The sequence below is a fragment of the Gossypium hirsutum genome, chromosome A11 (genome assembly GCF_007990345.1).
Source record: "Gossypium hirsutum isolate 1008001.06 chromosome A11, Gossypium_hirsutum_v2.1, whole genome shotgun sequence".
Taxonomy (NCBI): Eukaryota; Viridiplantae; Streptophyta; class Magnoliopsida; order Malvales; family Malvaceae; genus Gossypium; species Gossypium hirsutum.
The window spans coordinates 93602883-93620055 of NC_053434.1; the positions used below are offsets into that span (position 1 = coordinate 93602883).

The 17173-nt window shown below is 33.1% G+C and overlaps 2 protein-coding genes across 4 annotated transcripts; one reads left to right on the forward strand and one right to left on the reverse strand.

The window, feature by feature from the left end:
• Positions 1 to 4299: 4299 nt before the first annotated feature.
• LOC121209841 (uncharacterized) lies at positions 4300 to 8738 on the reverse strand. 2 transcript variants are annotated; one of them, XM_041081558.1, is made up of 10 exons: positions 8598 to 8738; positions 7952 to 8180; positions 7645 to 7746; positions 7343 to 7512; positions 6738 to 6871; positions 6398 to 6575; positions 5430 to 5994; positions 5090 to 5202; positions 4750 to 4999; positions 4300 to 4594 (listed from the first exon to the last, which is right to left on the reverse strand). In XM_041081558.1, exons 1-10 carry the CDS (start codon positions 8654 to 8656, stop codon positions 4358 to 4360), a joined length of 2037 nt encoding a protein of 678 aa, XP_040937492.1. In that variant the 5' UTR covers positions 8657 to 8738; the 3' UTR covers positions 4300 to 4357. The 2 variants fall into 2 exon arrangements, with proteins under 2 accessions (XP_040937492.1, XP_040937491.1); XM_041081557.1 differs by having other exon boundaries at positions 7645 to 8163.
• Positions 8739 to 10063: 1325 nt separating this feature from the next.
• On the forward strand, positions 10064 to 14483 carry LOC121209842 (uncharacterized). 2 transcript variants are annotated; one of them, XM_041081560.1, is made up of 4 exons: positions 10064 to 10907; positions 11072 to 11165; positions 11483 to 11560; positions 12557 to 14483. In XM_041081560.1, the coding sequence occupies exons 1-3, from the start codon at positions 10731 to 10733 to the stop codon at positions 11515 to 11517; spliced, it is 306 nt and encodes a 101-aa protein (XP_040937494.1). In that variant the 5' UTR covers positions 10064 to 10730; the 3' UTR covers positions 11518 to 11560; positions 12557 to 14483. The 2 variants fall into 2 exon arrangements, with proteins under 2 accessions (XP_040937494.1, XP_040937493.1); XM_041081559.1 differs by lacking the exon at positions 12557 to 14483 and having other exon boundaries at positions 10067 to 10907; positions 11483 to 11748.
• The last annotated feature ends 2690 nt before the right edge of the window (positions 14484 to 17173 follow it).

Genomic DNA, 17173 nt, shown 5'->3' on the forward strand with positions numbered 1-17173 from the left:
AATATAGAATAAATAATTAAGATAGTCAAATATATGAAAGCAATCAACTGCAAGTTTTTTTACCTATATACTGCCTCTTGTATTTATCATGCAATCCAATGCTTTATAGATTCTTAGTTGCTATAAACAATATTTGAATGATTCTTAGTTACTTTAAGGGTGGGTTTGGATTAACGTTGGGGCGCAGTGCGATGCGGTACGCTTAGTTTACTTTTTGTCTCACGGTATAATATTGTTACAGTATTTAATCTCACCACAACCACTGTTTTTACACTAACCACAGTAAGTGAATGTACTGCCTATCTAAACTCACCCTAAACATATTTGAATTATTATATTGGTTAACCTCAAAACCCGAAAATAAAACGGGCATAATCTTAAATAAAAAAATACACTATCATCTCTCTAAAAACATTTCATTTGCTACCATTTGAAAATTAAAAATATGGGTTTTTCAAAGCAACTAAACATTATTTCACAAACTGGATATCACTAAGGTTATGCAATCTAAAAAAATATACCTTTCATTTCCAAATTGTTACCTTCTAAGTGTATGGAATTTGGATCAAAGTACTCGATGCTATTGCACCTTATCGGTCATTGGCCTAAGTTCATTCTACACAGTTGTAATTGACTATTTGTTCAACGAAAAGGCCATTTAATCCCTTCATATTTCATCCAATTGTTGTTGGTCTCCACATTTTTCAAATGTTATGGTTCGATTATTTCGATTTATATAAATTAATCCGTATATTTAATAATTAAAGGTTGTCATTTGCCATGCATTAGGCAGAATGTATGTAAATGTATATAAATATTTATATATTTTAATCCATTTATATATTGTATATAAATGTATTTTAATTTATTGTATAATTTTTATTCTTGCAGAATGTCCACAGAACCAATATTTGTTGACGGTAGCATTACACCTCTTATTTCGACAGATTCTATAATTTCAATAGATGAAGCTTGAAGCCAAACAAAGGGTATCGTTGGGAAAAAAAATCATCCTTCCAAGGTAAAAAATTTGGTCTCACTTTAGTAAAATTATTAATAGTGAGAGTGCAAGTAAAGCTAAATGTAATTATTGCGAAAAGAAATTTTGTTGTGACGGGAAAAAATGGTACGGGGTCATTAAAATATCATATCGGTTCATGTAAGAAAAATCCTAGTAATATTGTTGACACTAGGAAAAGACAATTAGTTTTTCCTAGTAAAGGAGTTAAAGGGGATGGTATTTTTCAACTTAGAGATTTGATCAATATGTAGGAAAGGGTTAGCACAAATGATTGTGATTGATGTATTACCTTCAAGTTTGTTGAAAGTAAAAGTTTTAGGAAATTTATATATGTGACATGTCCTAGGTTTCATGTTCCTTCACGAATTACTATTTAGATGAAAGGGCTAAGCTAAAACAACTTTTGAGAAATTCTTGATCTAGAATTTACTTAACTACTAGCACAAAGACTTCTTTGCAAAGAGTTAATTATTTGTGTATCACTGCTCACTTTATTGATGAAGATTGAAAATTGAACAAAAAGATATTAATTTTTTGTCTAATTTTTAGTCATCAGGGTGAGTCCATTGGGTTGGTAATTGAGAAATGCTAATTGATTTGGGGAATTGATAAGTTGTTTACTGTCACTGTTGATAATGCAAGTTTAAATGATGTTGCTATTAGTTATTTGAGAAAGAAATTTAGCCCTCGAGGGAGTTTAGTTCAAAATGGTAAATATCTTCACACGAGATGCATGATACACATTGTGAATTTGATTATTGTTGAAGGTTTAAAGGAAATGAATAAATTTGTTAAATGTGTTAGGGGGTTGTTAGATATGTGAAGCAATCTCCAACTGGATTACAAAAATATAAGAAGTGTATTGTGGTGGAAAAGATAGTGCAAGAAAATGTTGTATCATGATGTTTGTACTAGGTGGGACTCGACCTACTTAATGTTAGACACTACTTAGAATTTTAAGAGATTTGAGGAGCAAGATATAAACTTTAAGGTTAAACTTGAAAAATGGTAGGGTTGGCTTTGTGCGAATGATTGAGCTAGTGTTTGAAATTTGAGGGATTTTTTGGAATACTAGTATGAAGTCACTTTGTGTGTTTCCTACACTTCATATGTCACATCCAATAATTTTTTGATAAGCTTTCTAAAGTTGATATCCTTTTGCGAGATGCTCAATTAAATATTGATGTTGAATTTGTGTTATGACCATGAAGAGGAAAATAAGTATGATAAGTATTTAGGTGATATTGATAAGATGAATTTGTTTGTGTTTTAGATCCTAGACAAAAACTGAAATATCTTGAATTTGCACATAATGAAATGTTTAATGTTGAAAAAGCTTATAAAATGATGCAAAAGTTGACAGAAGCTTTGTATGAATTGTTTGATGAGTATAAGCCTCCACTTCATAGTGTTTGTAGCCAATCAAGTGTAGTAGCACATTTTTCTCTAGGTGAACCACAACAAAAAATGAAAAGGTGTATGCAAGTTTTGTATAAAAAGCGAGAATGAGAAAATAATGGTGAGGACAAAACGTCTAAATTGGATAAATATTTAGCTGAGGCTAATGATAATTTTGTTAAATATTTTGATATTTTATTGTGGTGGAAAGTGAATAGTCCAATATATCCTACTCTTTCAAAGATAACCAGAGATGTGTTAGCTATGCCAGTTTTTACGGTTGCTTTAGAATCTGCATTTAGCTACGAAGGGCGTATGGTTGATCAATTTAGGAGTTCTTTTAACTCTTAAAATTATATAAGCTCTTGTGTGTACTCAAGATTGGATTAAATAAGACATTAAGAAGATTGAATAACAAATTCTTGAATAACAAATTCAATAGCTTGACAAGATTGAAAATGATATATTTATTTAATCATTTCAATGTTTAAACTTTTCTTGAAATACTTTAGAGCCTATTATAAATTCATAAGCTTTCGTAAGTTGAAGGGTATGCTTGTTATCTTATTCTTGTTAACTTACAATTGATCTATTTATTTATATAATTTGATTTTTTTAACTGCATATATTTCTATTAAAGCTTTTTTTTACATATTTTGTAGAGATAATACAAATGAAGATATTTTAATGTGAAAAAATAGATGCAAACGAATAATATTAAAAACTACTATATTTTAGTTATGTGTTGCCTTTGTGACTTATTTTGAGCTGCTTTTAAAGACTTGTTTTTTTAAAGGTAAATTTATTAATTCATTCAGTGAATAGAATCATATAATTCATAAAGAAAAAAGTAGTAAATATTTGTCGTAGATAGTGAATGATAAGCTCCATCAACACAACAAAGACTTTAACCTTAGCATCAATAGAACATTATGACAGGTTGACAATTGACTTTGTCACAACTCAAGTACAACATATTGATAGTGATTCCAATCACTTAATTTTGATAAGAAAATCAACCTCAGATGATTCAAAGATGCAAGTAAAAATCGACAAAAGAATTAAGCATTCATCAAACTAGAGATCAGACGACAACAAAACCATCCCTAAATTCACTTGTAAATTTAAAATTATATGCATAAGTAAGACTAACTAAAAAGTGCTACAAGAACAGATAAAATTTTTTAAAATTAAAAACTTATTCAACAATGAAAAATAAGCAAAAGATATAAAGTTTAAGATAATATGATCTAAATTGACACATAAAATTATTTATTATTTCAAAATACCCTAAACCAGAAATAAATTAAGAAGTCACGAAAAGCTGCATTTGTTCCGCTATTGTTAGATTTTCAGGCTGTTTTTACTTTTTCTTTGTCTTTTTTTGCAAACTTTTTTTTAGCTGCTTTTGTTATGCTTTTAAGACTTACTTTTACTTAAAATTTTAAGAGTTGCATGCTGTCATTGTTAACTTTTCATATCAAGTTATAGAGAGGAAGTTCACTGAGAAAAGGTATGGAGATGTAATCCCACAAATTATCTTCTTTTGGAATCTGAGAGATTCCGTGACTGTACGACAAATCCAAGAAATTGATAAATATATTCTTAGTTGAAGACGGGGATTTAAACCCTGAGACAGTCATGGAAGCTGCTATTTCAGGTGAAGGGTATCAGAAGTTAATGGTTCTTGATTGTGGGTCGATTTTAATCTTCTCTACTGGACCGGACCCTTCTTTCATTCAATTGTGTTTTTTTTCAATTTATTTATTATTTATTCTGTTATAAATATACATACATGTACCATGCGCAGTGCCCATCATGGTAAAACAAAATCTAACCTGTTCAAACAAACATTCAGCTATAGTTTTGGCAAACAAGTGTAAAAACCAGATAGATAGATAGACCAGATTCTGAGCATTTTACACCAAAAATGCACGACTATTTCGGACTGACAGGGGCTTCGTTAATAACCCGAATAGGGGTAGGCGGGATCGATTCCCACCACTCTTTCAATCGTCGATCACGATCTCCTCCTTGGTTGTTTACCATATGCTTTGCTAGCGGTGATGTTGTGATCATGGAATGAAACACAACAGCAATTATGAGATACTTGAAAGGAATCACTGCAAATATTATTGCCAATCCGATCATTGCGAGCATTACCGTGTTTGCATGCTGAAAGATACAAGTATGTTAATTTCAATGGAGTATGAGATTATAAAGGATAGTATATTATCTCAACTTTTTCCATAAATCTTGCTGAAAAATACATTTAGGTTTGCTTAATTTTAAAATTTCCAAACTGAAAGAATATGTAGTTGCATGCATACCTTGTGTGCCCTTGAAACCAGAACCGAATGCAATTTCAGTATTGTTACATTCGCTTCCTTTATTATCTCACGAACCGTCAAAAATCCATATTGAGCTGAAACTATGTTCTCTCTCGTACTCAGAGTATGGTCGGAACCTGTGCACACAACTATTTCCTTTTGTTTGTCCTTGAGCCTTTCTTGTCTAGCTCGTATCATATTTGCTACCACCAGAAGCAAGCCTGCAGATAACGCCTTGCCAATCCATTCCCTACAACATGATTCCTAGTTGCTTTACTATCCTTCTGACTTGAATTTGCATCATAAAAGAAAAAAAGACAGAAAATAGAAAACAACTTACTTGTATAGGATTAGTATAATTGCAGCAAATACCAGAAGAGTCGTTGCCGGTCTTTCCCATGAAAGGATTTCACGGAACCAAGGGAATACACTTCTTAGTGGCTTTAGTAGCTCCTACATATGCCAAAGAAGGAAAAAAAAATAGTGCCACTCATAAGTTCTTACATCTCTATGAAAAGTTTCATTGTCTTAGTGAGAGACGATTTGTTTGAACACTAGTTTTCTTAAATCAAAACTACAGAATTCCGGTCATGATATGATGTGCACCCTCTACCAATGATTCAGAAAGAGCATGTATTGCTTACTCTGCAAACTAAATGACGGACATTGTGAGTAATTACCGTAAGAATGGTAGCATTTTCACCAATCCCTTCCTCTTTCAGCCCCCCCATCACAGCTCTAGCTTGGGCAACTCCTCTTCCTTCCTTTCGCGCTTGATTAATGGCAGTCTCGAGTGAGGTCTTATTATCATCATCCTTGCCAACTGCAATAGTTTCACTCACTTCACTCTCTATTTTTGCTTCCAAACTCAAAACATTAGGCTCTGGAAGGTTCAATTTCCTCAATATCGAGCTTGCACTACATGGTTGCCCACTATTTACCCTCTTTAAGCTCTGAGCAAGTTGTTCAAGTACATAGTCCCCCTTGGGTAATTCTTCATACAAAGAGAAAATCAAGAATTCTGTGGGACTTGGGGGAGCAATTCTTAGCATTTCTCTTGCTGCATGGAGCCTTATTATGCTCAAAATGGTCCTTGCATGCATCTCCCATGCTTGTATTGGACACTCCACCTTAAAATCCGACAAAAAGTTGTGCATTAGCAGAATCTCCTTTATGAGTGCTAGCCAATGGTCGCACCTTGTGGAGCTTGTTATCTCAGGAAATTCCAGCAGAACTCCTTCCTGTCTAGAAAAATTTGGAAGCTAAACTCAGAAATAACCAGCTTTTCTCATTTGTCAGTAAAAGGTAAAACATTACTTTGAAATCTCAGTAACATTTAGCTAGACAAAGCTTTAAAAGTCATCATCAAACTGGCAATCATTCCAATTAACAAACAGTTAAAAATATCCAATAACTCTCTGGCAGATCTCTTACTAGAGCACGGAAAATTGGAAATGGAAAACAATGAATTATTGATTACTGTCTTCTAAAACATTGTTGACTTGAAATATAGTGGTCGAGGTGTGTGAGAAGTGGTACATCCATGTCTAAGCAAAAGAACGTATACCGTCATTAAGCTTTAGACTTCGAATATCAATAATTCATAAGGGCAAATATTAGATGGGATTCTTTGCAAGTATATACTTACAAGTCAGGGGAGTCGTAGATTATGGCTTTGTCGAAAAGTGGAGCACCCCATGGACCTGTTGCAACTGGTTTAACACTGTGATCAATTTTCCTTGAAAGATCTATCTTAAGTGCATCTTCAAAATTTATCACCCCAGAAGCCTCGAAGTAGAGTGCGTAATTAGTCAGTGTAAGCCTACCTAGAAAAGTACCTTCCACAGTGAGTAATTCCAAAGCAGCAATCACTTAAATGATCGTAAGATAAGATATTTATTTGATTGCCTGCACTTTTTTAGGAAGATAAGATATTTATTTGACTGCCTGCACTTTTTTACTAAGGGAAAAAGAAATAGAAAACTAACCGGGCCAACTTGAGCCTCCGATATGGCGCACCACTCTTTGTGAGGTAGCTGTTCCCTCAACATGCAATATAAATTCATCATCAGCCAACTCTATACCCTTCGGTTTTGCTTGTTTCTGTAAATGCCTCATGCAACTGTTGACCAATGATTTTCGGACAAGGGATATTAAAAATTTGCAATGTTGCAGTTAAAACAAAATAAAGTTCAGGTGTTGGATTCTACCACTGCGAGTATTTTGTTCTAATATTTAACAGAGTTGTGCTGGTCAGTTTGTCCAAGTCTCACCAATAGTGCCAGTTTATTACTATATAATCATTGATGTTTATGCAGATGAGAGAAAATCAAGACTACATGGAGGCAAATCGATAACCCAAAGTGCCACCTATGACATTTACATGTAAGCAATTAACTTCCAATTTTGTTTACATAAAGAGAGAAAAAAGAATTTAGGTATGAAAACATGGTGAGATGGGAAACAGCTTGTGTTAGATATTAACTAGATTCTGCCAATGCCAGAGCTATCTAACATGAGTTTTAAGTTTTTTCACTCATCAATACTAACTATTGGATTACTCTCTCTTTCAAGTAGAGTTTCGAATACTTACTTGTTAATTTCTTTTAGGAATCGATCATATGCAGGGTAAAAAAGCCGTCTTCCGGTAGGTGCAGTAAGAGTTTCGAATGTGAATCTTCGGTTAACGATATCAGCAGCTAATGGAATTAATGAACTTAACCACATGAAAGCATCTTCTTCAACACTTGGTTCATAATTAACCTATCAAGAAAGTGCACAACTCAATGGCCACGCTCTGATAAACATAATATATTTATATATACAATCAACAGTTTCTTCAATCCACTCTTTCCAGAATAAAATGTCTTGGATAAAATCTGAAAAGTTTCTTACAAGGAGTGGCATCTGGTCTGAATAGAAAAGAGAGATATCATCCTCATCGGTCGGCTCTTTTACTTGTATTTTTCTATCTTCTTTCTCCTTCCCAATGCTCTCCTCCTAACTCAAATGATAGAATCAGTAACAATGTATGTGGAGAAAGTCATCAACACATAAATTCTGACAAACTTGTAAGGCAAATGTTACGAGGATTCACTAAATATTTCATCGAAATGTGACTATTCAGCCAAAAGATTGCAATTCAGAATTGAAGTAAATTCCAAGCTTTGACTATGATTGAGAGAAGTTAATATATTCTCGCAGTTGAAGACTCTTCGTCCACAGCTCTGGGGTTGTCCCAGGCAAGCATCATGTCATATGTGAAGCGGCTATATGATCCATCGCTTATCTTTTCATTTATATTTTGACAAAATTTAATGAGGGCCTTTGAACTGCAAAATTCCACTAATTTCTTCGAATAATCGCCTACTTCGGGTGTCCATTTAGCTTCAAATTCTTTTACCAAATGATCTACTGAAGAACCAAGTTCCCTGTGCAAAATTAGTATATTTAAAGCTCTTCAATATGCTGTATATGTAACATGTATCGAGTATTATTCAATTAAATATGCAGAACACACACAAAAAACACCCATGATAATTGACTAGTAATATTATCAAGCATCTGACAGGTATAAATGCTTTTCAACTGTATGATCATCCATCATGAAACAAATTTGATAACACTCAGATACGTACAACAAGAAAAAAATATGAAAACCAACTTCCGAGAAAATATATACATATGCCCGTAAGCTTTGAAATTTAATCTTGTTTGATCTTGAATTTCATGTTTTCTCATTGATTTTTTAATCTCCAAAGAGATCCCATATCACAACGAAAGAATAAAACTAGAGTGATAACACTATTGAAAAACATATTATTTAAGAAAAGAAGTATATATCTTACTCTGCGCTTCGTTGAAGGACATGGTTGGCGATAGAAGAAAGATGCTTCCTCTCCATCATTATCTTCTTCAACTTCTTAATTATCTTGCTGTTTTGCTTTGATCATCAAAAAGAAAATGAAAAAGAAATTAAAAGGCTATGGCTTTTGAATATTCGATATCAAGGAAATGGGAAGGCAAAAGAACCGAAATGTTGGTTCTCTCATGGCTGACACGTTGGGTTGGCCATGCAAACACCTGTTGCTCTCACGTGCCTACATCTCAATTTTATTATTTAGAATTTATTTTTATTTTTATTTTAGGAATGCAGTTTTCTATTTTTAAAATTTTAAAGTTTAGATTTAATTGTTATGTGTTTAAAAATTTTCTATTAAATTTATTGGTGTTACCTTTAAAAATTAAAAAAAATGTTACATTAAAAATAATGGTGAAGACACATTACATTTTCAATAGAAAATTTAGACTCAAATTTTAAAATTGACATTGTTGAAATAAATAATTATAAACTCCAAATATAACGGGCATAAAGAATACCAGGAAAATAATAGTAAAAATATTGATTAGGATTTTTTGTATATCATTTCATACTATGATAAAATAAATTTTGTTGTAATGTCTTTGAAAAAATTAACATCGATATTTTAATTGAAAGATATAATAATATTAAATTTCAAGTCCCAGTATAATATAAGGGTATTCAAATTATTTATAAGTAAAAAAAATTTGGAAAACTAATAACATTGTAAAAATATTGTATGATTGTAAAGACCTAAAAAAGCCTCTATTAAAAAAATTAAAAATTTAATAAATAATAGTGAATAAAATCATATTAACAAAAAAAGGTAATAACTTTATTTCTTAAATAAAAATAAGCAAAGTAAAGATTAATGGGGACTTAAAAGATAAAGATTAAAATCCTATTTTAAAATTTAGCAAACAAGATAGCAATTAAAATTAAAGGAAAATCAAATAAATGAAGCTGTGACCAAATTTTGGTCTCCAATTTTATAGAAGAATCATTTTATTTTTTACTTTTTAAATTTGTATTATTTATTAAAGCACTTCAAAGTTAATATTTGTTATTTTTACAGATGTGATATAGTCATGTTAGCAATTAATTATTTTTTATTTTTAAAATTAAAAGATAATTTTTATTTTTAAATTAATTTTTATAATTTTTAAACAGCGGTAAAGTTAACAATCTATTTTTGGTGATATGACAAACAATGTAAATTTAAGAATTAAAAAAAATAAAAAATTAAATGAAAGAGTAAAATGTAGAAAGAATTATAGGCTGTTGAAATAGTTAGTATAGTTAGTTTTCTTTTATGAATTAGTTATGCTTGAGTTGTATAAATACATTAATAGTTGTAACTTTATGAAAGTGGAATATGCAGATACATTTTTAACATGGTATCATTTGAGCTTTTTTTTCTCTAAGTGGTTTGGGCCTCATTTTTTTTGGGCTAGTACCCGTTTTCATTGCTCGTACTTCGTCTAGGGCACAAATCTTCATTTTTTTTCCCATTTTTTTCTATTATCGTGCTTCTTTGATAGCTTTTTCATGGATGATATTGATTTTCATCATCCTTTGTTTATTCATCCTTCCGATACACCGAGAATACTCCTTGTTTCTTATCGTTTGACCGACGTTGAGAATTATACTATCTGGAGTTGTTCGCTACAAATTGCTTTGCTAGCGAAGAACAAACTCGGCTTCGTTGATGGTGTTTGCCTTCGTTCGGCTTATCCTGACTCTCTACATGCTCAATAGGATCAGTGTATTGCCTTCGTGCTTTCCTGGCTTCTCAACACTGTTAGTCCGAATTTGTCTGCGGGGCTCGTCTTTGCTTAGTCCGAATTTGTCTGCGGGGCTCGTCTTTGCTTCTGATTCTGCTGCGATTTGGAAGGATCTCAAGGATCGGTTTAGCAAAGTGGATGGTTCCCATATTTTCTTTCTCCACCGATTAATTGCTCATCTTACTCAAGGTGATGCTACTGTTTTCTCTTATTTCACGCAATTAAAGTTGCTTTGGGATGAATACACTACTCTTGTCTCTTTTTCCGATTGTGCATGTGAGGTTGCCCATCAAAATTAGAGTCACATTCATCAGTAGCGGTTATTTCAATTTTTGATGGGTCTCAATGAGACCTATGCTGCAGTTCGAAGCCAGATCCTCTTAATGCAGCCTTTACCCTTGGTAAATCGGGCATATTCCATGATTGTCCAAGAAGAACTCAAAGGAGTTTTTCCTCTGTTTTGTCGCATGTTCTCGATCCTGTGGCTTTATCTTCCACTGCATCTGGCAACCGTAAGAAATTCACTAGTACCTATGATTTTTGCAAGTTGAAGGGGCATAAAAAGGAGTCATGTTACCGCCTAATTGGATTCCCACCTAATTTTAAATTCAATCGGAAGAAGGCTTCTTCAATTGCTGTTGCTGTTTCCTCTAATGACTCTTCACTTAATCCTCAGAGTGCCCCTACCTTCATTCCTCAACAGTATTCACAGATCCTGGACTTGCTGAATAAGAGTCAAGCTACTACTGCACCTGCTGTGAATTGTGCAGGTATACCTTCTACACCTTTTTCAGTTGACCGTAAATTTTCCTGGATCTTAGACACTGGTACAGCTAATCATATATTTTTTGATTCGAAGAGTTTGCATTTGCCTATTGCTTACCCTCTTAACCCTCGTTTTGTTCAGCTTTCCAATGGTAGACACTCTTCTATCACTCATTTTGGTTCTTTTGCTTTATCTCCTACTATTACCCTTACTGATGTTCTTTGTGTACCCACATTTCACTATAATCTTATTTCTATTTCCAAATTGGCTCATGATTTGCATTGTGTAGTTGTTTTTTACCCTGATTTCTGCCTTCTGCAGGATCTCTCCAATGGCAGGATGAAGGAGATTGGTAGACACCTAAATGGCCTTTACTTGTTTGAGCGTTCTTCTGCCCTGGTTAAGTCACCTAGTTCTCTTTCCTCTTTGTCCAACTCGTTTTTACCTGCTTCTATTTCTTGTATGACTTCTACTGCAACTAAAATTCCCTTATGGCATGCACGTTTAAGGCATGTGCCTATGCACAAATTACATCTTTATCTTTATTTAATAATTTGACAATTAATAAAGACTTCACTTGTTCTGTATGTCCCATGGGTAGACTGTCTAAACTGCCTTTTCCTGTTAGTACTTCTAGGGCAAATACTCCATTTAGTTTGATACATCTTGATGTTTGGGGACCTTATAGGATCTCCACCCATTGTGGTCATCGTGTTTTCTTAACCATTGTTGATGATCACACGCGAATGACCTGGGTGTACTTACTGAAGCTTAAATCTGATGTTATTTTAGCTCTTAAACAGTTTTTTTCTATGGTTAAAACACAATTTTCTACTGTTATTCAAACCGTCCAGAGTGATAATGGTTCTGAGTTTTTCAACTCTTCTTGTTCGTTTTATTTTACGTCCTTAGGGATTCTCCATCAAAGTTTCTGTGTTGATACACCTCAGCAAAATGGCATTGCTGAGCGTAAGCATAAGCATCTTTTAGAAATTGCTCGTGCTTTGCATTTTCAGTCGAACGTTCCAATAAAATTTTGGGGTGACTATATTTTAGTTGCTTGTTACATCATAAATAGGCTTCCTTATTCTATTTTAGCTTGGTGAACTCCATTTGAATTGCTCTATAACAAACCTCCAGATTTTTCTTATTTTTGTGTTTTTGGGTGTCTTTGTTTTGCAGTCAAACCCCACTATTCTGATAATTTTTCTCCCAAATCACTTCCTTCGATTTTTATGGGCTATTCCTCTTCTTAAAAGGGTTATATTTTGTTTTGTTTGGAGTCAAAAAAGTTTTTTGTCAGCAGAAATGTCAAATTTGTTGAAGATGTTTTTCCTTTTCGGTCTACTTCTGATGAGTTTCCTGTTTTGTTTCCCCCTACTCCTGCAATATCAGATTTTGTTCCAGCTTCAGTAAGTATATCCCAACCTCCAATTTCTCCTCCTCTACCAATTATTGAGCCTAGGCGGTCTAGCAGAACCATTAAGCTTCCTTATTGGTTAAGAGGTTTTGTTCATCCCTACCAATCTTCTTCATCCGTAGGTGCTTCTTCTTCTCATTTTCCTTTTAATCCTCACGCTTTTTTTTCTTCTCTTGTGAACATTACTGAGCCTCTTTCTTTTTCTGAGGCTTGAAAGTCTCCCCACTGGATTCAAGCCATGCAAGAGGAAATTCAGGCATTAGAATCTAATCATACATGAACTGTTGTACCTTTGCCTCCGGGAAAGGTTCTTATAGGCTGTAAATGGGTGTACAAGGTTAAACTTTGAGCTTCTGGTGAAATAAAATGATATAAAGCTCGTTTGTTTGCTAAAGGGTACAATAAAAAAGGGGGATTGATTATTTGGACACTTTTTCCCCTGTCGCTAAAATGGTCACTATTCGCACTATTTTAGCTCTTGTTGCTTCTTTTAGCTGGCCCATCTATCAAATGGATGTATCCACTGTATTTCTTCAAGGTGACCTTTATGAAGAGATCTTTATGACTTTGCCTGAGGGTTTCCGCAGCCAGGGGGAGCATATGGTATGTTGAATGCAGAAATCATTGTATGGGTTGAAGCAGGCATCTAGGCAGTGGAATGCCAAGCTTACTGAAGCTCTTAAGTTGGCTGGTTTTGAGCAAAACAAGCATGACTATTCTCTTTTCACTAAAAAGAAAGAGGGCAAGATGGTTATTATACTAGTATATGTTGATGATCTTCTTATCACTAGAAATAACATAAATATGATTACTGACTTGAAAGGGATTCTGAACCGAAATTTTAAGATGAAGGATTTAGGAGAATTAATATACTTTCTTGGGATTGAAGTTTTAAGGTCTCAAGAAGGAATTTTGCTCAATCAGCTGAAGTATGCACAAGAACTCATCCAATATGCAGGCTTAAGTGAAACGAAGGTTGCTCTTACACCACTTGAGCAGAATAAAAAATTAACAACTGCAGAATTTGATGAAGTAATTCAGCAGCATCAAGAAGATACGTTGATAGAAGATAAAACAGTTTATCAGAGACTCATTGGAAGATTGATATATTTAACCCATACAAGGCCAGACATCACCTTTGCTGTTAGTCATCTTACTCAGTTCATGCAAAATCCAAAGAGTCACATATTGAAGCAGCGATGAAAGTAGTGAGATATATAAAGAGAGAACCAGGGCTTGAAATTTTCTTGAAGGCCATCAATAAACACCAGTTGGTAGCATATTGTGATTCAGATTGGGCCTCTTGTCCAATGTCAAGAAGATCAGTTTCAGGTTTCTATGTGCAGTTAAGAGATTCACTCATCTCCTGGAAATCGAAGAAACAGTGTACTGTGTCCAAATCTTCTGCTGAAGTAGAATATCGAAGTATGACAGCTGTTACATCAGAACTGGTTTGGGTTTCAGGCTTATTCAAAGAACTGGAGATAAGTGTAACTGAACCAGTGAGACTGTTTTGTGACAACAAAACAGCCCTTCAAATAGCAGCAAACCCTGTGTATCATGAGAGGACTAAGCACATAGAGATTGATTGTCATTTTGTAAGAGAAAAGATACAAGAAGGGCTTATAACTACTGAATATGTTTCAACGATAGATCAACTGGCAGATGTTATGACGAAGGCCTTAGGGTCACAACAGCATAGTCATCTGATTTCCAAGTTGGGGTTAAAAAAATATTGTTACACCTCCAACTTGAGGGGAAGTGTAGAAAGAATTATATGGGGTTGAAATAGTTAGTATAGTTAGTTTTCTGTTATGAATTAGTTATGCTTGAGTTGTATAAATACATTAATAGTAGTAACTTTATGAAAGTGGAATGTGCAGATACATTTTTAACATAAAATAATGTTTTTGTAAAGTTGAAGAGGTAAATAAGTTATTGTAAGTTTAAACATTAACTACTTTTTTTCCTATCTCCTCCTTCATATGTGACATCAATCTTTGATTTAAAGAAAAAGCAGTGAATAATGGAAATTAAAATAAAAGCTGGGGAGAAAAATGTAATTTTCCCCCAAATTAAAATTAAAATGTGCAGCACTCAGGCATTCACACGGTTTAATTTTTCCATTATGTTTTTTAGGCAACATAAGACTTACCTACCCATCTTCTAAAAAATTCTCATAACTATAAATGCCGCCACCTCTTGGGGTAGGTGCCACCACCAAACTACTCATCTTCTTCTGCTCTATTAATTCCTTAGAATATAGACAAATCTAAATTTTATATTCCCGTAGTCTTTCACAATTTTAAATTATATAGAAAATGATCTAACACTGACCATAATAAATAGTTTCCATATTGGGTGTAATAAATGATGTTTAAACATCTATAGAGTCAAAAAATATCTTGAAACATGAGATGAGTAATAGTAATAAAAATGGATGGTTTACTTTTGTTTCAAAGACAAGGAGGTGATCATTTAATCTGATAGTCTCGAGGTTATTGGATCTATTAGCAATAGCAAATTGGAAGGATTAAATTCTATTCTGGTAAGAAAAATTCAACAGATCCTATCAAGTGGAAATAAGTTGTTCCTGAGATATTTCCCCAAAAAATATAATAAGGTAGTGGATGCAATAGCAAAGTTGGCTTTCACGAATGATAAGAGTTGCATTTGTTTGACGTTCCTCCTATGACGATTCAAGAGGTTTTAAAAGAAGAAACATTGGAGGCAATCTATGATTAATTTTATGTAATCTTTTGTTAAAGAAAAATATGTAATATGAAACTTTGACTGTTTCTGAAATTTAAAAAACGAAAATTATTAGTCAATTTTTCGTACAAAAAATCTATCTGCTTACTGTCTCTTTGAATTGTTGCTTTAACTAAAAAAGTATCATGCTTTCTTCTTTACTACATCCATGGTTTCTTTTCTTAAAGTTTTTCAGAAAAAACAAAAAAATTGTGACAATCAAAGGCAATGTAGATGTCGTAATATAATAAGAATAAAATAGGCACCCTTTAGTAGGAAGAACAAAAATAACATCAATTTATCATAATAAAGTTTACAAAATATAAAGAATATAACATTGGGGATATTGTTAAGTACACTCATAAGCTTCAACTATAAATTAATTTCAAGGTAAAAATATAGATAGGGTTTTACTTTATTTTGAGCTACAACATCCATAAGAATGGAGCATTGAGGATGTAAGGGCCAGGCCCTTGGAAAGATGCCTTAGTTATAAAAGCAACGGCAACTTTATTCTCACCTCATTTTTATGATATTTATAGTAATAAACTTTAATTAAAATTATATATATGTTCTATGTGAAGGCAACCTAGGTTGTTTTCCAAATTTCAACCGATCGATTTTCTTCGCTATAAATTTCATACTTAGTTTTAGTTTTGATTACATTTTATTGATTTTCTGAATAAAATGACAAGTTTATGCCATTAGAAACTTAATCTTTGAGTTAAGCTTGTCTCAAACACTTGGTTGATGTAAGAATGAGGAGAGGAGCCTAAATTGAAGTCAAGGTTGCGTCACCAATGCCTTTGCTATCAACTAAGGAGTTGGATTTCAAAAAAATTGCATGATCAAGTGGACTACCTCCAATGTTTTTACACCAATCTCCATGGTTATAACACTAGCTTGGCGATATCGCAACACCGACCATAGTCCCTATAAATAAAGAAGCTGAGTTGCATGAGGAATATGTCGTTCCACCAAAATTCATTGTTGCAATATTGAAAGACCCAATGAGCTCAATGTAGTAGGCTGCTGACGATGTCATGACACTAAGGTGTGGGCGTCACAACATTGGCCTCTAAAGAGGAAAATCGCTAAAGGGCATTTTTCAGTCCATCAAATTTTAAGTTAGATTTTAAGTGAAGGCATGTTTGCCTTTTATAGGTTAAATTAGAAAACATTATAAATATACTTTATAAGTCTTTTTAAGGGAGTACAAAAATTAGGTTAGACATTTAGCCATTAGACAAATTTTCTTTTCTTTTTCTTTTTAGAATAGAATTTTCTTTGACTTTCTTTTAGAGTAGATTTTTATTTTCATTGTTTTATTTCTTCTCTTTTGTTGAAGATTTTGCTAATGGAGTTGGATTAAACATATGTGTTTCATCGAATTCATATTACTGATTGGACATTTACTAAACTCTTGCTTTTTATTTTCTTTTGCCTACCAAGTGTTTGATGAAATGCTTATTATGTTTTTAAGTTTAAACATGTGCTAAAATTGTTTATTGGTTGATTGATTAAGATGATTGTTAAATTAGGTTGATAGCTATGTTGATGGATTGATTGTTCTTTTATATCGAAATTTTTAATATTGTAGAATTGACGGCTCTAGCGAAATATTTAGATAAACGAGACTAATAAGAGAGTTTATCATTAGATAGTTTGATATAATTGTCCAAGTAGTGAAACTGAGAGGAGAACTACTTGTCTAAGTGAGACTGAGAGGAGAGCTTAGTGGTAATTTCGAATTAGGATTAGACCGTAAGGAGATTCCTAATTAGGAGCTGCGAGTGATTTAATCGAGATAGATTATTAGCTTAGATAGAAATTGACTAATC